This window comes from Erinaceus europaeus, chromosome 11 (genome assembly GCF_950295315.1).
Source record: "Erinaceus europaeus chromosome 11, mEriEur2.1, whole genome shotgun sequence".
Lineage (NCBI taxonomy): Eukaryota > Metazoa > Chordata > Mammalia > Eulipotyphla > Erinaceidae > Erinaceus > Erinaceus europaeus.
In genome coordinates this window covers 115,574,989-115,595,789 of record NC_080172.1, presented here as the reverse complement: position 1 = coordinate 115,595,789, position 20,801 = coordinate 115,574,989, and the positions used below count along the sequence as shown (strand labels likewise).

At 53.7% G+C, this 20,801-nt stretch overlaps 2 protein-coding genes across 8 annotated transcripts in view; one reads left to right on the top strand and one right to left on the bottom strand.

Annotated features, from left to right (window-relative positions):
- The window catches only part of SPATA21 (spermatogenesis associated 21), a 30,803-nt gene extending 16,441 nt beyond the window's left edge, over positions 1 to 14,362 (top strand). The window contains exons 7-13 of one of the 2 annotated variants that reach the window (XM_060200883.1): positions 336 to 427; positions 3,447 to 3,584; positions 9,584 to 9,655; positions 9,775 to 9,892; positions 10,738 to 10,913; positions 12,940 to 13,117; positions 14,174 to 14,362. In XM_060200883.1, coding sequence (XP_060056866.1) covers positions 336 to 427; positions 3,447 to 3,584; positions 9,584 to 9,655; positions 9,775 to 9,892; positions 10,738 to 10,913; positions 12,940 to 13,117; positions 14,174 to 14,231 — 832 coding nt within the window. In that variant the 3' untranslated portion in view covers positions 14,232 to 14,362. The remainder of the gene's footprint in view (positions 1 to 335; positions 428 to 3,446; positions 3,585 to 9,583; positions 9,656 to 9,774; positions 9,893 to 10,737; positions 10,914 to 12,939; positions 13,118 to 14,173) is intronic. The other variant, XM_060200884.1, reaches the window with a different exon arrangement.
- Positions 14,363 to 15,303: 941 nt separating this feature from the next.
- SZRD1 (SUZ RNA binding domain containing 1) overlaps positions 15,304 to 20,801 on the bottom strand; it is a 30,532-nt gene continuing 25,034 nt past the window's right edge. For 3 of the 6 annotated variants that reach the window (XM_060200925.1, XM_016188424.2, XM_060200927.1), the window contains 2 exons: positions 20,120 to 20,374; positions 15,304 to 18,524 (listed from right to left, as the gene is read on the bottom strand). In XM_060200925.1, coding sequence (XP_060056908.1) covers positions 18,422 to 18,524; positions 20,120 to 20,374 — 358 coding nt within the window. In that variant the 3' untranslated portion in view covers positions 15,304 to 18,421. The remainder of the gene's footprint in view (positions 18,525 to 20,119; positions 20,375 to 20,801) is intronic. The other 3 variants (XM_060200926.1, XM_016188425.2, XM_060200928.1) reach the window with 1 other exon arrangement.

The following is a 20,801-nucleotide window of genomic DNA, read 5'->3' as shown; positions in this document are numbered from 1 at the left end:
TTTCTAATTTGATGAGAGAACTTGAGAGGGAAGGGGAGATAGCGAGAGTAAAAGACACGTGCAGCCCTGCTCCACCACGTGTGAGGCTTCCCCAGTAGGTGGGGACAAGGGCCTTGAACCCAGTTCCCTTGTGCATGGTAATGTACATGGAAACCAGATGCATCACTGCCATGGACCTCCTCCTTTGCTTTCGAACCCTACCTCCCATGCAGTCCTCCCCTCCAACTCGCCCTCCCGCTCCTCCCCTTCCCGAGCTGCCCCTGGGGTCCTTCTGGCCCGAGGGTGGGGGCATGTAGCTGGATGTGTCTCCTGGGCCCCGACTCTGTTCCCTACAGACCCACCGAGTGTGACGAGAGCAACTTGCTGAAGTTGTTTCAGAACTGGAAGGAGAAGTCGGAGGAGCACCTCACCCTGAGGCAAGAGGAAGGTGAGGGTATGGCCAGCCCCCTGGGGTGCCCCCCGCAGGGCAGGGTGGAGGTAGAGAGCATACTACCACCCTGTGCCCCGGGTCCAGCAGTCTGTCCTGCTCAGGACAGTGCAGAGTAGAAGGCTGACCCGGGCTCACACCACACTGCCTGCTGGGTAGAGGACTTGGCCTCCATTTGGGCTCCAGCTGGCAGCTCAGCGGCAGAACAGATTCTCTGCATGGGACTGACAAGCCTTTCAAACACTGGAGGCTTCAGGCACTTCTGCCTACCCGCCCTGACCCACTCTTTGGCTTTCTGTGCCGGGCTAGCGTGGGGGTGCCTCTTCCCGGGCGTGTACTCTCTGGGTTCGAGAGAACATGACCGGAGCCAGCCTGGGCTGCTACTCACTCAGCGACACGGGAGAGATGACTCAGGAACCAAGCTCGAGGCGAGGCAATGCAAAATCTTTATTGATCAGGGAGCCAAGGCTTTTAAAGGGTAGACCCCGGAAGTGGCAAGTCAGAGATGGAAATGGCTAGGAAAGGGGTGGAGAAAGGCAAAAGGAGCTTGGAAGTTAGAAACTTCGTTAGCAACTGTTGCGAGGGTTTTATCTGGTGGGATTAATACTACCCCACAGGCAGGGAGGGTCTTGAGGGTAGAAAGAAGATAGATGAAAGGAATGGAATGGGTGGGGATCTTTCAGGCAAAACAATGATTATGTAGCTAGGCCATAGTATCAGGAATGCAGGATGGAGCAGGGGGAGCTGGCTTAATGTTTTAAGGAATGCAGGGTGCTTTGTGAGGCTCCTCAATTTCCTGACATCTACCCCTTTCTTTTTATCTAATGGCCCTGGTATCAGGAATGCAGGGTGCTTTGTGAGGCAGGGAGTCTGATAAGATGGGGCACACCTTTGGGGTTACTCCTGTCCCTCCTTGCTCAACCTCTTGGTAGAGAGACTGACAGGATAGACACACTCCTCAGGTCAAGACCTGCCAGGTTCTACCACATCCTCACAACTTCCTGACATTTCTGTATCATCATTTGCTGCCAGGGCTGTCCTGGGGATGCTTGCCTGCTTCTGTCTTCCTTAGTAATTTTTTTTTTATTTTCTTGAGAGAAAAACAAAGAGAAAGACACAGAGTGAGATCAGAGCACTGCTCAGCTTTGTCTTATAGTGGTGCTGGGGATTGAGACCTTGGTTCGATTCCCAGATCACTCAGTCAATCAGCTCCTGGTCCCCTTTATTATTATTTGTAAAGATTTATTTATTTGAGGTGAGCATAATGATTACTCAAACTAACTCTTAGGGACCAGGCGGTAGCGCAGCGGGTTAAGCACACGTGGCGTGAAGCACAAGGACCAGTGTGAAGGTTCCGGTTCGAGCCCCCAGCTAAGCACCTGCGGGGGAACAGAACCTGGGAGTTCAAAAACTTGAAACTCAGGCTTGAAATTTGATTGCATAGCCATTCTACTGTCTACCTGAGCAGTGAAGCAGGTCTGTCTTTCTCTCCCCCTCTCTGTCTTCCCCTCCTCTCTCCATTTCTCTCTGTCCTAGCCAACAACAATGACAAAAATAAAAACAAGGGCAACAAAAGGGAATAAATAAATAAATATTAAAAGAAAAAAGATAAAGAAAGAGGGAAGAAGGAGATAGAGAGGGAAACAGAGACACCCACAGCACACATGAAGCTTCCTCGAACCCGGATCCTCATGCATTGCAACGTGTGCACTCAACCAGATGCACCATCACCCAGCCACACAGACTTTTAAAAAAATATTTATTTATTCCTTTTATTAATTTTTAAAATTTATTTTCCCTTTTGTTGCCCTTGTTTTTCATTGTTGTTGTAGTTATTATTGTTATTGATGTTGTCACTGTTGGATAGGACAGAGAGAAATGGAGAGAGGAAGGGAAGACAGAGAGGGAGAAAGACAGACACCTGCAGACCTGCTTCACCGCCTGGGAAGCGACTCCCCTGCAGGTGGGGAGCCGGGGGCTCGAACCGGGATCCTTACGCCGGTCCTTGTGCTTTGCGCCACCTGCGCTTAACCTGCTGCGCTATCGCCCGACTCCCCATTTTTAAAAAGGATATATATACATATATATATGTTTTATTTTGGATAGAGACAGAGAAATTGAGAGAAAAGGCGGGAGGGAGAGATGGAGGGAGGGAGAGGAGGAGAGGAAGACGGTGCAGGGCCGTAGTGCACAGGGTTAAGCGCACATACTGTGAAGCGTAAGGATCCCAGTTCAAGCCCCCGGCTCCCCACCTGCAGGACTGTCTCATCACAAGAGGTGAAGCAGGTTTGCAGGTGTCTGTCTCTCCCCATCTCTGTCTTCCTGTCTTCTCTCAATTTCTCTGTCTTATCCAATAAAATGGGGAGGAGGCCTCCAGGAACAGTGGATTCGTAGTGCCAGCACTGAGTCCCAGCGATAACCCTGGGGGTGAGAGAGAGAGAGAGAGAGAGAGAGAGAGAGAGACCCACATGCAGCATTCCTTCAACATTTGTGAAGCCTCCCCCCGACGCAGATGGAGCGCAGGGACTTGAGTGCAGGTCTTTGTACATATTAATATATGCACACACCTCTTTCTCTTTTTTTAGATTTTTTATTTACTTATTTATTCCCTCTTGTTACCCTTGTTTCTTTTTATTGTTGTAGTTATTATTGTTGTTATTGATGTCGTCGTTGCTAGGACAGAGAGAAATGGAGAGAGGAGGGGAAGACACAGAGGGGGAGAGAAAGACAGACACCTGCAGACCTGCTTCACCGCCTGTGAAGCGACTCCCCTGGCAGGTGGGGAGCCGGGGGCTCGAACCAGGATCCTTCCACCGTCCTTGCACTTTATGCCATGTGTGCTTAACCCGCAGCGCTACCGCCCGACCCCCCTCCACTTCTATTCTTTCAGCTCCCTTGGCCTCAATACTCCGCCACCATGAGAAAGGACACTGGGGTCGGGGGTGGCAGGAAGGGATGAGACGATTTGTACCCCCAAGAGCTGTCTCCACCAACTTATGTCCCCTGCTGCCCGGCCCAGCCTTCCGCAGCTACTTTGACATCTTCAAAGGCCACGGAGAGGTGGACGCACACAGCCTGGAGAACACCCTGCTGTTTGTGGGCATCTCCCTGATGCCAGCCCAGGTGGAGGCCGCCCTGATGAGCGCCGACATCGACGGTGAGGGGGACTCGGCCTCACAGGCGGGTGGCTGGGGTGCCTTTGCGGTTTCTGGGGCAACAGACAGATTCCGCCTGTGTTCTGAAGGAGGGGCTCCATTCTGCTCTTTCCTTATGCCCTGGAGCCACAGATCATGTCGCTGGCCCTGGCCCTCACCGGGCACCTATTCTGTGCCAGGTTCTAGGGGTCCAGAGCTGACCAAGCCCTGCCTCCTGGTGCCAAGATGCTGATGGTCTCTTGCCCCTCTCTGGCAGGTCCTTGCATCTGCTTCTTCAGACATGCCCATGTGCCTTGGGCACTTGTCTTGCCAGCTGTGTGACCTTGCGCAAGTCACTGGATTTTACTAAACCTCGGCTTCCCCATCTATAAAAGGGGTTGGAGGGGCTGGGCAGTGGCCACACCGGGTTAAGCACAAGGACCTGCACAAGGATCTCGGTTCGAGCCTCCAGCTCCCCACCCACAGGGGGTAGCCTCACAAGCCGTGAAGCGGGTCTGCAGGTGTCTTCTCTCTCACTCTCTTTTTAGAATCTTAAAATTGTATTTATTGGTAGTCAGGTGGTAGCACAGTGGCTTAAGCGCAGGTGGTGCAATGCACAAGGACAGGAGTAAGGATCCTGGTTCGAGCCCCCGGCTCCTCCCCCCGCAGGGGAGTCCCTTCACAAGCGGTGAAGCAGGTCTGCAGGTGTCTGTCTTTCTCTCCTCCTCTCTGTCTTCCCCTCCTCTCTCCATTTCTCTCTGTCCTATCCAACAATGGCATCAATAACAACAATAATAATAACTACAACAATAAAAGAAGGGCAACAAAAAGGAATAAATACTAAAAAATATTTATATATTATTGGATAGAGACAGAGAAATTGAGAGGGTAGGGGGAGATAGGGAAAGAGACACAGAGACAACTGCAGCCCTGCTTCACCACTCATGAAGCTTTCACCCTGCAGGTGGGGACCAGGGGCTTGAAGTACAACCTTGCACACTGTGATGTGTTCGCTCAACTAGGTGCGCCTCTGCCTGACCCACTTCCCCTCTTTATCTTTCCCTCACCTCTCAATTTCTCTCTGTCCTATTCAATAAAACGACAAAAAAAAAAAAAAAAAAAAAAAGGCTGCCAGGAGCTGTGGATTCATAGTGCTGGCACCGAGCCCCAGCAATAACCCTGGAGGCAACAATAAGTAAATAAAAAGGGATTGAAAACAGTATCCATTTCACCGAGCCGCTACACAGACTAAGTGAGATCATACAGGCTAAGCACTGGCCACGACACCTGCTTCACAGAATGTACCCGGCAGATATTTGCTGGTAGTATTGTTTCTTTAAAAATTTAAATTTTATTTATTTGATAGGACAAAGAGAAACTGAGAGGAGGGAGAGAGAGACACCTGCAGCACTGCCACACCACTAGTGAAGCTTTCCCCCTGCAAGTGGGGACTGGGGCTTGAACATGGCTCCGTGAACTTTTTTTAAATTTCCTTATTGGGGGATTAATGTTTTACAGTCCGCAGTGAATACAGTAGCTTGTACATGCATAACATTTCTCAGTTTTCCACCTAACAATACAACCCCCACTAGGTCCTCTGCCATCATGTTCCAGATACTTGAACATTTAATGCGTGTAGTCAGCCCCCACCCTTGAGTATTATTATCCAACCACTAAACATGGATTAACTGCCCACTTGTCTGTCCATCCCTGTGCTTGGCACCAAGAATAAAAAGATGTTGGGGGGGGGGGCGGTAGTACAGCAGGAAAAGGGCAAGTGGTGCAAAGCGAAAGGACCTGGTTCGAGCCCCGGCTCCCCACCTGCAGGGGAGTCGCTTCACAGGAGGTGAAGCAGGTCTGCAGGTGTCTGTCTTCCTCCCCCCCCCGTCTTCCCCTCCTCTCTCCATTTCTCTCTGTCCTATCCAACAACAACAGCAATAATAATAACAACAAGGGCAACAAAATGGAAAAAGTGGCTTCCAAGAGCAGTGGATTCAACACTGGAGGCAAAAAAAAAAAAAAAAAAAAAGTATGAGGTCCATGAGACTTTCCCTGCAAGTCGCTCACCAAGACTGTCTACAGAAATTAGGAGACACCAAAGGAAATAGCACTTGAAGTGGCATGGAGGAAAGGATCAGGAAGGCTTCCTGTAGGAGGTGTTAACTGAGCCAAATTGTGAAAGAGTTAGCAGTAGTCAGACATGGAGAGAAGGATGAAGGGCATTCCTGGTGATAGAAATATCTAGGACAGAGAGGCGGGCGGTAGCGCAGCGGGTTAAGTGCACGTGGCACAAAGCGCAAGAACCGGCGTAAGGATCCTGGTTCGAGTCCCCGGCTCCCCACCTGCAGGGAGTCGCTTCACAGGCGGTGAAGCAGGTCTGCAGGTGTCTGTCTTTCTCTCCCCCTCTCTGTCTTCCCCTCCTCTCTCCATTTCTCTCTGTTCTAATGACGACAACATAAACAAGAACAACAATAATAACTACAACAATGAAAAACAACAAGGGCAACAAAAAGAGAAAATAAATAAATATATAAAAATTAAAAAAAAGAAATATCCAGGACAAATAAGAGGGTGTAGGATGAATAGAGTAATAAGTAGTGTGATTGGCTTAACACAGGGTGTGGGGGATTTGGGCTTCAGTTACTAGACTACTAGACATCTGGTGTGATACACACACACACACACACACACACACACACACACACACACACACCATAATAGCTATGCAGAGAGACTCTCATGCCTACCGCTCCAAAGTCCCAGGTTCAATTTCCTCACCACCATAAGCCAGAGCTGAGCAGTGCTCTTGTTAAACAAACAAACAAAAAGTCTAGATATCTGACCTTTTCAGGAGCAAACACACATACACACACACACACACACACACACACACACACACTCATACACAAACACGCACACACTCACACAAACACACACATACACACAAAAACTCACACACATACAAACATACACACACTCAAGCACACACATACATACACTCACACACTCACACATACACACACACACACACACACACACACACACACACACACACACACACTCTCCTGGAATTATCCAGCTTGGCTTATACATAACCTAGGGCAACACATCTTTTCTCTGTGCCCCAAGCCTCTCCCGTGGCATGGGAATTCAGTACTGAGCACTCAGAGGGATTGTTGATTTATTTAACAGGGCAGAGAGAGATGGAGAGGGAAGTGGGAGAGACAAGTCAGAGAGATACCTGCAGCACTGCTTCACTGCTCCTGAAGTTTCCCCCTGAAGGTGGGGACAAGGGGCTTGAACCCAGGTCCTCGTGCATGGTAACATGTGCTCTTAACCAGGAGCACTACCCACCAGCCCTCACCCCATCCCAGAGGATGTTTTAAGCTTAGGAACCATCCATTACTTTAAAAAAAATTTTTTTAAATATTTATTTTCCCTTTTGTTGCCCTTGTTTTTCATTGTTGTTGTTGTTACTAATGTTGTTGTTGTTGGATAGGACAGAGAGAAATGGAGAGAGGAGGGGAAGACAGAGAGGGGGAGAGAAAGACAGACACCTGCAGACCTGCTTCACCGCCTGTGAAGCGACTCCCCTGCAGGTGGGGAGCCGGGGGCTCGAACCGAGATCCTTGAGCCGGTCCTTGTGCTTGGCACCACGTCCGCTTAACCCGCTGTGCTACCGCCCGACTCTCAGGAACCATCATTTACTCACCATGCAGATGAGAGAACATTGCTAAGACCTCCCAATCTTAAATCCCAAGCACACAGTGCAGAAGGAAACAGAACCAGCTTCCTGCCTTCCAGAACCTCCCCTTGGGGTGGGGTGGTAGTGCACCGGGTTAAGCGCACAGTCAGAACCTCAGTTAAACTCCAGATCTTATGAAGAATGTGTACTGAAATGCAGAGGCTTCAAGCAAGCGTCCGGTGGGGGCCCTGACCTGCCTGCACTGGGACTGTCAAGCAGATCCATCAAGTGGTACAGCTCAGGGCGGCAGAGAGAACACCCGGCAAAGGAAGTGACCCGGGGTGGTCCGGGAGGTGGCGCGGTGGATAAAGCACTGGACTCTCAAGCATGAGGTTTCTGAGTTCAGTCCCCGGCAGCACATGGACCAGGGTGATGTGCGGTTCTTTCTCTCTCCTTTCTCATTAATAAATAAAATCTTTAAAGTAAAATAAAAACGGGGAGTCGGGCTGTAGCACAGCGGGTTAAGCGCACATGGCGCAAGCGCAAGGACCGGCATGAGGATCCCGGTTCGAGCCCCCGGCTCCCCACCTGCAGGGGAGTCGCTTCACAGGCGGTGAAGCAGGTCTGCAGGTGTCTTTCTCTCCCCCCCTCTCTCTTCCCCTTCTCTCTCCATTTCTCTGTCCTATCCAACAATGATGACATCAATAATAACTACAACAATTAAAAAAAGGAGACAACAACAAAAGAGAATATTAATTTTTTTTAATATTAAAAAAAAGTATCCTAAGGATGAATAGGGGATGATCTCACTCTCAGGCAGAAGTTGAAAAATAAGAACAGAAGAAAAAAAAAACAAAAACAAGTAGAACCTGAACTGGAATTGGCGTATTGCACCAAAGTAAAAGACTCTGGGGTGGGTGGGTGGGGAGAATCCAGGTCCAAGAAGGATGACAGAGGACCTAGAGGGGGTTGTATTGTTATATGGAAACTGGGAAATGTTATGCATGTACAAACTATTGTGTTTACTGTTGATCGTAAAACATTAATTCCCCAATAAAGAAAGAAAAACAACCAAGTATCCTGTACAGGTATCCTGAGTGGGGGAGGGGAGGATGACCTTGGTAGGAGACCAAGCTAGTGCCAAGGCTTCTGGCCCCAGGTGGGGTTAGACTCGCCTCACGCCCTGGAAGCCCACTGGGTGCTTTGAGCATGTTCTCTGCCTGTGCTTTCTGGGACTGACGTTCATTGAAATTAGGTCTTTTTTTTTTTTTCCCTCCAAGGTTATTGCTGGGGCTCAGTGTCTGCACCACGAATCCACTGCTCCTGGAGGCTTTTTTTTTTTTTTTTTAATTTTTAATATTCATTTATTTTCCCTTTTGTTGCCCTTGTTTTTTATTGTTGTAGTTATTACTGCTGCTGTTGTTGTCATCCTGGTTGGATAGGACAGAGAGACCTGGAGAGAGGAGGGGAAGACAGAGAGGGGGAGAGAAAGACAGACACCTGCAGACCTGCTTCACCGCCTGTGAAGCAACTCCCCTACAGGTGGGGAGCCGGGGGCTCGAACTGGGATCCTTAAAGCCAGGCCTTGCGCTTCGCGCCACGTGAGCTTAACCCGCTGTGCTATCGTCCGACTCCCCACTTAATTGTTTTTACCAGACCACTGCTCTGCTCTGGCTTATGTTAGTGAAAGAGATTAAACCCCAGACCTTGGGGCCTCTGGCACAGAAGGTCTTTTACATAAGCAGTGGGCAATTTCCCTTGCCTTTATTTATCTTAAAATTTTTATCTAGTTAGTTTTATTTAAAAAAAACATTTTATTTACTTAGTGGATAGAGATATCTGGGGCTGGGGACACAGCATACTGGTTATATAAATAGATTCTCAGGCCTGATTCCCTGAAATCCCAGGTTTGATCCCAAGCCACACCATAAACCAGAGCTGAACAGTGCTCTGACGTCTCTTTTTCTCCCTCTCATTAAAAATAAGTGAATTCCGCGGGGAAGCAGTTACAGAAGCCGGACCTTCCACCTTCTGCACCGCATAATGACCCTGGGTCCATGCTCCCAGAGGGATAAAGAACATGAAAGTGGGGGCCGGGTGAAGCTCTGCTGTGTCTCCTCTCTCTTTCTGCTGGATGTTTTTAAAAATTATCTTTATTTGAACCTGGGTCCTTGCGGCTCTGCACCACATGCGCTTAACCCGCTGTGCTACCGCCCGGCTCCCACGCACCACCCTTTCTACAGAAATGATAGCTGCTTCTCATTGTCACACTCAGTGCGTCAATGCCCGGGCCCGCTGAGAAGGCCTCTGTCCTCTTTTGCTTCTGAACCCTCACAGGAGACGGCCATGTGAGCTTCAAAGACTTCCTGGCCGTGATGACAGACACCAAGCGCTTCTTCTGCTCTGTGGGTGAGCAGGGGGTGGAGCTCAAGGCAGTTGGCACTGGAGGGGGTGGCAGGAGGCTGGCAGGGTCTGGGTGGGCACCCAGGACTGCTCAGTGTAATGGCAGCCACCTCCCACGTCCGCAGAACAGAACACCCTGACAGACATGGCTCCCTCGAATCCTCACACCCTGTTCTTCGAGATCCTGTCCTTGCTGGTGGAGATGCTGGCTTTACCTGAAGCGGCCTTGGAGGAGATCACCAAGTGCGTGGGGCTGGCTGGCTGGTGGGGCAGAGGGCGGGAGACGTGGGAACCGTACCTCCAATTTTGGCAGTCAAGGATTTTTGGTAGGTAGGATTCTTTTTTGCAAGAACCCCAAGTAAAACTGATTTGAGCCCAAAGGGAGCCATACTGGCTCACCCGACTGGCCACGGACTGGGACCAGCACGATCCCGGAGACCAGATGGTCCTGTTAAGGCCTGACCTCGCCTGCTACCTCTGTGCATCGGACAGACCAAAATCCAGCGATTTCCCTCTCAGTGGGAAGCATGACAACTAACACCCCTCCGAGTTTAGCAGCCTCGACAGCAAGCAGGATTCTTTCTTGCCGTGCCATGAAGGGGTTCCAGAATTTCTAGGCAGGTGCCTAGACTCAGAGAACACAAGAAATAGAAACCTTCTGTTACTTTTTAAAAAAAAATTTTTTTAAATTGTCTTAATTTATTTGATGGAGACAGCCAGAAATCAAGAGGAAGGGATAAATAAGTAAATAAAATAGTTAAAAGGGGGTCGGGTAGGGAGTCAGGCAGTGGCGCAGCGGGTTAAGCGCACATGACGCAAAGCGCAGGGACCGGCGTAAGGATCCCGGTTCGAGCCCCCGGCTCCCCACCGGCAGGGGAGTCGCTTCACAGGCGGTGAAGCAGGTCTGCAGGTGTCTGTCTTTCTCTCCCCCTCTCTGCGTCTCTATCTGGCTGTCTTTATCCAATAAAGTATAAAACACCCACGTCTTCTGTCCCTGCTTTCAGAGGTGAGCAGACAGAATGGGGATTCACGAGCGTGAAGTAAACACAGCCGGCTGAGCTAAGCAAGCCTTGCTTCCCCACCCACAGCTATTACCAGAAGAAGCTGAAGGAAGGCACCACAAGGGTCCGAGAGATAGAGTCAACCATAGGCAGGCTGCGGCCCAGGAAGAAGCTTCCTTACGCCCAGCAGCAGGTAGAAAATTTTGACGTGCCGGAACGAAGAGTCCTCCGAATCCTTAGCCGGCTGAAGCAGCAGAACTATGGTAAGAGCCTTGGGAATGGTGGGAACCCTGTCCACTCGACTTTTCTCCAGCTCCACAGAACCAGTCCCAGGAAGAAAGGGGGGGGGGGGAGCCGGCTTCCTGCTCTGTAGTTAGCTACGTGCATCCGTCAATGGGCTGACTGTCCCCCTGCCTCCCCAGGGGTTTTCTGCATGGAGTGAGTCCTCCTCCTGCTTCCCCTGGCCACGGGACCCCAAGAGCCTGACCTGAGTGAGAGGGGAAGGCAGTAATCGTAGCTCAGCCCTCTCTATAAACAAGCCTCTTTTTATTGCCCCCATGGTTATCACTGGGGCTTGGTGCCGGCACTACCAATCCACTGCTCCCGGAGCCACTTTTTCCAGTTTTTACTTTTATTTATTTCTTTTTATTAGTTAGGACAGAGAGAAATTGAGAGAGGAGGGGGGGAGATGGAAAAGGAGAGTGACACCTGCGGACCTGCTTCAGCGAGTGTGAAGCCTCCTCCCTGCAGGTGAGGAGTCGGGGGCTTGAACCTGGATCCATGAGCGTAGTAAGTACTATGTGCGCTTCACCAGATACACCACCACCTGGCCCCCAACAAGTCTCTTATTATTGGATAAAGACAGAAACTGAGAAGAGAGGGGGGGAGACAGAGAGACAATTGCAGCCCTGCTTCGCCGCTCTCAAAGCTTTGCCCCTGGAGGTGGGGACTGGGGACCTGAACCCTTGTCCTTGTGCACCGTAATGTGAGTGTTTGACCAACCAGGTGTGCCGCCTCCTGGCGCCAAGCCTCCTTTTCAGTGTCCGCTGGGAAAACTTGCTCTTACCTGTGTGTGTGTGTGTGTGTGTGTGTGTGTGTGTGCGGTTTAGACAGGCATATTTCGGTACCATTTGTTACATCTGTGCATATATTCACATGCCCCACTTTACAAATGAGCAGCTGTATTTGAGGCAGTTTCAGCCATCTGCCTAAGGCCCCCGGGTTCCAAAACCTTTCCCTGGGCCCAGCTCCTTCCCACCACAGGTGCAGCTCACTCTGCAGGGCTCACAGTGCACCAAGGCGCTGTCCACAGTCTCTCTGCGGTGTGCCTACCATGCTGACAGGACTTTACTATAAAGACATCTTGTTTTGTCTGCCTCCAGGGTTACTGCTGGGGCTCCGTGCCTGCACCACAAATCCACGGCTCCTGGAGGCTATTTTTCCCCCTTTTGGTGCCCTTGTTGTGGTTATTATTGATGTCGTTTTGTTGTTGTTGTTGTTGGATAGGACAGAGAGAAATCAAGAGAGATGGGGAAGTCAGAGAGGGGAAAAGACACCTGTAGACCTGCTTCACCGCCCATGAAGTGACCCTCCTACAGGTGGGGAGCCAGGGGCTCCAACCAGGGTCCTTATGCCGGTCTTTGCGCTTCACGCCATGTGCGCTTAACCCGCAGCGCTACTGCCCGACCCCCAGACATCTCTCTTTTAAGAACTTCAGTAGCCTGGGGGCCAGGCAGTGGCCCGCCTGGTTAAACACCGTCCAAAGCACAAGGGCCGCGCAGGGGCCTGGTTGGAGCGCCCGGCTCCCCACCTGCAGGGAGGAAAGCTTCACAGATGGTGAAGCAGGTCTGCAGGTGTCTCTGTCTCTCTCCCTCTCTCCCTCCCCCTCTCCTCTCAATTCCTCTTTGTCCTATCCAATACAATGGGAAAAAACAGCCTCCAGGAGCAGTGGGCTCGTAGCGCCGGCACCCAGCCCCAGCGATAACTCTGGAGGCAACAGAAAAAGAACACTGTATCCCTTACCTGTACTCAGCACTCAGTCAAACGCTGGGTAGAACTTTGTATCCCTTACCCGTACTTAGCACTCAAACGCTGGGTCCGCATTACCCCTGCATCTTCCTCATCTGCTGAGGCGGGTGGCACTAGCTTCTCTAGCTTCCGGGCGATTCAGAGGCCAAGTGACCTGCCCGCACAGCGCCGTGTTACCCGCTACGCAAGGCCAGGATCTTAGCGGGGTCAGGGTGCTTGCCAGCACTGGGTGTGTGCTCCGACCCCCTCCTCCCTCGACAGCGGACAACCTGCAGAGCCCCTACGCCCAAGTGCCCTGCATCCCGCTCTGCCCGCGGCTGGATAAGAAGATGGTCTGCAGGAAGCAGGGAAGCCACCACGTGCTGGACCAGTACCCCCCCACCTACCTGGGCCCTGACATCCGGAGCTTTTTCTTCCAGCCAGGATCTCAAGGAAGCAGGTGGGAGCTCCGGCAGACCGGTCACCTCCTTCCTTACGACGCCCGTGGCCTTTGTATGGGGAGTCTGTCCTTCCCACAGATGCCAGGAGACTGTTGCTCGGGCAGGAAGCCCTTCTCCAGTGCCTGTGTGCCAGGGAGACCGTTCACGAGTCTGGGTATTTGTGCCTGTTTGTGCCCAAGGCTCAACAAGCTTTCTCGTAGGCTTTATTTTTTTTCCCCCTTTCTTTCTTTTTAAATATTTTCCTTTTTGGATAGAGACAGGAACTGAAGGAAGCACTGCTTCATTGCTCATGAAGCTTTCCCCTTGCAGGCGGGGGCTAGGGGCCTTGAACTCAGGTCCTTGCACGTTAATATAACGTGTGTGCTCCACCAGGTGTGCCAAACAGGCCCCAGGCTGGCTTTCTTACCGCCTCTGCTGTACAAGTGGCCGAAACTCTCAATTCTTTTGCCCAGGTCTGAATTCATGTAAGAGCAGGGAGATAGCGTAACGGTTATGAAAAATGACCTCCTTGCCTGAGGCTCCGAAGTCCCAGGTTCAATCCCCTGCACCACTGGAAGGGAGAGCTGGGCAGCGCTCTGGTTAAAGAAACAGGGTGCCAGGTGGTGGTGCACCAGGTTGGTTAAGTGTCCACGGTACCAAACACAAGGATCTGGGTTCAAGCCCCCACTCTCCGTCTGCAGGGGGATGCTTCACGAGTAGTCAAACAGGTCTGCAGGTGTTTCTCTTTCTCTCTAACTCCCCGCCCTTCTCAATCTCTCTGTCCTATCCAATTACAAAAAAGAAACAAAAAACAAAAACAAAAAAGGGAAGAAATGCCATTGGCAGTGCTGGTACTGAGCTCCAGCAATAACCCCGGCAGACAACCCCGTATGTCAAGAGCGGCAGCTGGCCTGGCAGATGGCCGGAGACTCACTCCACAGCAGCCTCCCCCAGGCACCTGGCACGAGAGAGCACTCGTTGCCACCAGCTCCATGGTGCCCAGGGAACGCCTCCCTCCCACCTGCCCAGGCTCGTGGCCACACTCGTTCGTTCGTTCCTTCCCACCCCTCCCCTAGGGAACACAGCTCTGACGGGCGGAAGTGGCTTGGCTCTATGTTGGCTCGAACCCACTGACCCTGTGGAGTCCTGCCGGGGTAGCTGTTCGAGGTCTGCAGACAGATGGGCCGTCGGGCAGGGGCCGGCACTGGATATTGCTGTGGCCTGGTGAGCCAATAAACACCGACAGCCTCAGCCTGTGTCTGCTACCAGGGAAGGTTCCAGGGTCTTCCTCCGCTTCTCTTCTGGGCCCTCGAGTACAGGCTCCCGGTCCCGGCTTTCTCCAGGCCTAGGAACCCCTGTGGCAAAGTTCACCTCAAAACCCAGCCCCCCCCAAGAGGGTCTCCTTTTAGGGCTGGGGAAGACAGCATGATGGTCTGAGAAAGCTTTCCATGCCTGAGATGCTGAGGTCCCAGGTTCGATTCCCAGCACCACCATAAGCCAGTTGAGCAGTGTTCTCTCTGTGTCTCTCTCACTGAGAAAGAATAAAACCATTAAAGGGTGTCCTTCTAGAGGTGCCCTCAGGCTCTGTGCTTTTTGTTTTGTTTTTCTCTGCTACCAGAGTTACCACTGGGGTTTGCTGCCTGCCCCTCCACTCCCAGAAGCACCTCTCTTCTTTTTCTCCGTAGAGTGATGGGGACACAGACAGAAACCACAGTACCGCTCCCGAGTTGATGAAGCTTCTCCCCTGCCCGCACCTGTCTGGTGGCCCTGGGCTCAGATCCTGGCCCTTTCCTTGCTAACGGGCACACTCCACTGTGTGAGCCACCGTTAGTACCCTAAATCCCGACTTAGACCAGGAGCCCCGCAAGGGGAGGAATCCTCCCTCCCGCCCTGCCCCAAGGGAGTGGCAGACATAAGGGAAGCTGTCAGGGTAAGGCCCTGGCCTCTAAGAGGGGGAGCCCCTGCACGAGGGCAGGTCCAGCCTCAGCCATGCTTTCGGTAAGAGCCCCAGGCCCCACGCGGCTTCCCTTGGACCTAGAGGTTGGGGGTGCTGCTCCCCACGCCCCGCGCCCCTCACCAGCCCAGGCCTAGCTCGCTGATACAGAGAGAGAGCCCCGCCCAGGGAGCGAGCAGAAGTAGCTCCCCAGCGGTCAAACAACCGTGGCAAGAAATTAAGAGGCTGGGGACTGAAATGAGGACAGTGCTCTGACAAGTTTAAAACATGTATTTAAAATACAATTTATAAAATGCTTAATCTGCCGACTCAGGAGTCCGCGGGGTGGGATGGGATGGATGGAGCGAGGTGGACAGCTGCCCGCCAGACCTGCAGAGCAGAGCAGAGCAGAGCAGACGGCAGGGGTGCTGCCCTCCCTCCCGTGTCCTTCTGTTCAGACACCCAAGGGGCCCACGCGTACCCTTGGGATCACACACGGCCAGAAGGCAGGACCCTAGAGGTTTCCAGAGTCTCTGCCTACCAGGGAGGCTGGGACAGCCCTGCCGCCCATCCCTGAGCAGAGCACCCCCAGATGGGGCATAGCAGGGTATGGCTGGACTGGGCAGGGCAGGGCAGGGCAGGGCAGGGCAGGGGGCTCTGGAAGGGGCTGATGGTAGCAGAGAGGGTGTTGCCTCCTGCCTGCAGGTGGGGAGCACCCTGACTGAGTGGGCTGAGAAGGGTTGGTCACCAGGCTTGGGCCCCAGCTCCTTTGGTTATAGGCTGACATCAGAGTAGTGGCTCATGGGAAGCGGTTAGCTGGCAGGTCTGAGGCCTGGCTCATGGGGAGAGGGAGGAGCTGAGGGAAGGGGACAATACCATGAAGGCAGACAAAGGGGCAGCAGCCTCAGGTTTCTGCCCCCATCACCCCCCGAGGGTTTCCCAAGCCAAAGCCTGCAGCTTTGCAAAAAGGGGAGGGGGGTGCATTTAAGGAAAGTTAAGACAACTACCAAAAAGAAAAAAAAATATGCATGCACGCACACGGGGACACAGACACAGACACACACACACACACACACACACACACACACACACACACACACAGAATCCAAACCGCTCTCCCATCTCCCCTCCCACCCGCCCCCAACACAATACAGGTTCCTGTTTTCATTTCTTTCTTTCATCTTGCCTGCCACCTCTCCATCTGGGAGGCCAAGGGTATGACTGCTGGTGGGTGGTGACAGGCACACAGTGGGCAGGGAGGTGGCGACACCAATGCCCTGCAGTCCTCCATCTGGGCACCCAGCAGCCAGCCTTCCCCTTCGCCCCCACCAGAGGCGGCGCGTACAGGCAGCCCCGCGCCCAGCGGTCAGCACTCCTGCCTACCTGCCACCTGGCCTACCTCGGCACCTTTCCCACTGACGCGCCAGAACTGTCACACGACAGGTGGACACTACACATTCATAATATAGACTTAGGGCAGTAGAACTAGAAAAGCAGCAGCCAACCACCTCCCCGGCTCACTCCTGGAGGTAATGCCCCTCGGAGCCGCCCCGTGGCCTCACAGCGCCGGGGCTCTGTTCCGGTCTGCTTGCAGACTACCTCCTGGCTGCGGCCGCACGCAGCTCCAAGGTTGTGTTGCGGACCAGCGGCTGCCTCCGCTGGCAGTCGGTCCTTCCTCCCAAGGGGCGGTGCGGTGTGGTGGGGCATGGCTTGTGGGCCTGGCCTACGCTCCAGCCGGGGAAGCCTGAGAACCGGGCAAACCCACGCTGCAACGGGCCTGCGAAATCAGACTCGCAAAACATCACGCCGGCCACTTGAGAACTCGCCCACCGAGCCGGGGAGCTGGCTGGCTGGCTGGCTGAGGGATAAGGCGCAGCGCATCGGCGGAGACCGGCAGCCTGAGGGCAGCCAGACTGCACAGAGCTGCTCTGGGCGGCGGCCCTCTAAGCCTCTAAGCCTCTACGACTCAAGCAGTCCAAGGACAGCGCCAGGCTCCAGGGGTGGGGGGGAACCGTCCTCAGTCCAGGCCATGGCTCTGGAAAACGAGGTGACGGGTGGCCTCGGCTACGGAGAAACAAGTCCGTTAGGGCCGATCTTTGCGACGCGCTGCCTCCCTTCACCTGGGTTCTCAACGGTCTGCTGTCGAGGCGGTGATTTCCCACAGGAAACGCGCCAGGAACAGTTACCAAGCTGGTGCCACCAGCAGAGATGGTGCCTCACAGACCGCGCGCGGAGGGTTCAGGCCTCTCTGGAGCGGGAGATCGACCCCCGTTCTGGCCACGCTAGGCAGGAGGCTCAGACTCTCTCCCGGTCCTCCTGGTGCCGACAGTAAATACCGAGCAGGCCTTACTCCTAAGCCCAGGAGTAGACTCGTTCCCTGCTTTCTTCACCAAGTAGCAAGCCTGGCTGGTAGGGAACTACCCTGAGGGGTACTGGGAAGGGGAAGTCTGCTCGACTTTCCCCGTCTCCCAAAATACTAGAGGTGGGGTTGAAGCTCTCCCCAGGCTCTCTGAGCCTAGACAGCCAGCCCAGTCTCCAAGCAGAGCCAAGGTGCCCTGGACTTAGCTGGGGGGAGAGAGGTATAGGCATGGGGTGCTCATCTGTCCTGGGGGCTGCAGAGCCCTGCCCCTTTTCTGGGTGGCAGTAGGAATACAGAAGCTAAGCTCACCAAAATCCTATTGGTCAACGTCTCTGGTGAATTTCCCAGAAACATTTTTAAGTAGACTACCAAACTACCCTTTCCCAATTAAAAATTCATTAAACTGCTAAAACCCCTCCCATGCATTTTTTGCTTGCAAATCAGATATCTGTATAAACAAAAAGTAGGAAGAGAGAGAGAGAGAGAAGAAGAAGAAAAAAAAAAAAAAGGAAAGGAAAGGGTATTTTCAAATGGAACTTACTTCTAAGTGATGAAGACATGCACTTGGGGGTGGGGGGGTGGGGTGGGGGGGTGGGAGTTCTCATTTGTGTTCTGAAATCCCAAATTAATGAGCATGATAAACTGTTATTGCTGGCACTGGCTTTACCCCAAGCGGCCAAGTGGCACTGCCTCTCTACTCTGGTAGAGTCCTACTCTGAGTCCTTGCTGGGTCCTCCCAACCCTCCCCGAGCCCCCACCCTCTCCCTTCCCTGGACCTGGGACAGCCCTTGTAAGACATGCCAATCACAGTGGGAAGGGGAGATGGGGGAGGTCACAGTGCATGGGGTTCAAGGTCACAGTGGGCGGAGCAAAGGGGTCACAGTGCAAGTAAACCGGGTCGTTCCCTCTGCTCAAGTCCAGCTGTCTGCCACGGCAGTGCGGCCCACGGCAGACAGCCCCGGAGGCGGTAACGGTGACGGCGGTAACGGTAACGGTGACGGCGGCGGCGGTGGCATCCTCTCTTGTCCACATTTATCTTCTCTGTTTGAAGCCTTGTGACCCATCAGGACCCAAAGGCTGTCTGATCACATTATTGGGCTGCCTGCTGTCTTCGGGCTGGGAGATCCTGGTTGGCCTGAGGGGAAGAAGATCACAGGGGAGCCTCAGAAGGAACCCAGCAAAGGCCCGAGAGTCCTCGACCCAACCTGTTCAGCGTTGGCAAGCAGGCTCAGAGCCCCCAAGCGGGAAGGCCCTGTTCCCCGGGCTGCCCCCCAGCCGCAGCCCGCCTGGAGACCAGGGCGAGACTCAGGCACCTGTCCTGCTCAGAGGCAGGACGGTCCACACTCTAGAGCCGTCGGCGTCAGGCTGAGGGGAAGACCGCTACCCAAAGCTCATCAGGGCAACACTGGCCTTTGCTCCATCCTGCTTCTGTCCGAACCCCCAGCTAGTGGCCGGCTGAGGTGCCTCACTACAAGACTAAAAGGAAATGGACTCCTGCCGCTGTCGGGAGAAAGTTCACGGGACAGAGAACGGTTACGGTAAAAACTGAAGGAACAGGGAGCCGGGCGGTGGCGCAGCAGGCTGAGTGCAGGTGGCGCAAAGCACGAGGACCGGCATAAGGATCCCGGTTCGAGCCCTGGCTCCCCACCTGCAGGGGAGTCGCTTCCCAGGCGGTGAAGCAGGTCTGCAGGTGTCTGTCTTTCTCTCCCCCTCTCTGTCTTCCCCATCTCTCTCCATTTCTCTCTGCCCTATCCAACAACAACGACATCAACAACAATAACTACAACAACAAGGGCAACAAAAGGGAAAATAAATAATTTAAAAAAAAAATTAAAAAAACAACAAAAACCTGAAGGAACAAAGCACACAGGTGATGTTGTTCAAGTCCCGGGATACCAGCTTTAAGGAGGCCCCTCAAAGTCAAGACCATCTGAACAAACGCAGCCTGGCTGGGTGGGAACAAACTGAAGCCGTGCGGCCTGTAGGCCAGCCGAGAGAGGAGACGCCGGGAACGGGAAGACTTATACAAGATTCAGAAAACCTCAGGGAGGGCGGGAGCCGGGGAGACAGCGTCACGGTTCTGCAAGAGCCCTTCCTGGCCTGAGGCTCTGAGGTCCCACCCCATGGCTCCCCCATGTCTACTTTCTCATTAAAATATTAAAAAAGAAAAAAAAACAAAAAACCAGCACCTCGGCACCGAGTCGGCTTTTCCTCGTGCCAAGCAGAAGGCTGGCCGCCCGCGCGATGCGGGGAGGCAGGTCTGAGCACTGCCTGACTTTCCAGCTCGGGCTCTGAGAGCAGAGACCAAGTACAAGTAGCTGACAGCTGAGAGGTCGCCCCAAACTCCGATGCTGACCAGAGCCCGTGGCCTTAAGCTCCAGAAGGTGAAGGACTGGGTCAGCGAGGGGACGTGTCCGCTTTGTCAAGCACCCTGCCCAGATTCCAGTCTGGGTTTGTCCCGTTGGCGAGGGCTCTTGTGCTGTTCTATCTTTCCCTCCGTCTGTCTGTCTCTATGTAGAAGAAGGCAGCTCTGAGCAGCGATGACCAACAAAAGCCACTCTCCCCTGCTGCTTACAAGGGCATGCCGGCACACTGCAGCCGGCCGGCCGGCCCAGCTCCGACTCACTCTGCTTCCCGACGCTCCGCTCGCAGCCAGGCCACCGGTGGGTGGGTCGCCTCGAGGTGCCCCATCCCCCGGGGAAGCGGTCCCATCCCATCAGCTGCACCCACCTGTCGAGGATGGGTTTCTCTTGCTCCTCCTCAGGGCTGGCACTGCCCAGGATCCGCTTTCGGGCCTCTGCGTACTCTGCCTCCCGCTGCGCGAGGGTCTTGACAGGAAGGGCCGGCCTGCTGGTGGAGTTCGGGCTGCTGACCACGCCGTTGCTGGTGGGCCTCTTGAGGATGCGGATCTGTGGAGGGGGCCCCGCGGGGAGGCTATCGTCCTGGATCACAATGGGCCCTTTGGGAGGAGACTTGGGTTTCCTGCTGGCAGAAGAGCAGACCGATGTACAAGTCCGCCCGGACCTGCCCCAGGACCGCCCCCAGCCCTAGTCACCGTCCGCCTCTGACCAGACGCCAAGACTCTCACTTCTCAAGAAGAGTGTCTCCTCAGAAAGAGCCACCTTGCCGAGCTCACGCAATCCCTGAGCGAAGCGGGCTGGAACACCGCCACTCCCTGGGCTTCTGGCCCTGTTAGGCCTCGGAGACAAGATACTTCATGTCCAGAACCCAGTGACCTCCGTTAAAACCCAAGCTTCCCTACACAGAGCAGAATTACCAGGCTGGCCGCATGGGCAGCCCCCAGCCTGGGGTCAGCAAGGTGTTCGCTCCCAGGCAGTCTTCCAACGCACGGGCTCGAACCAGACCCTACCAAGGAGCCCGCTCTGCCACCCTCCCTGCCTGACGTCAAGAC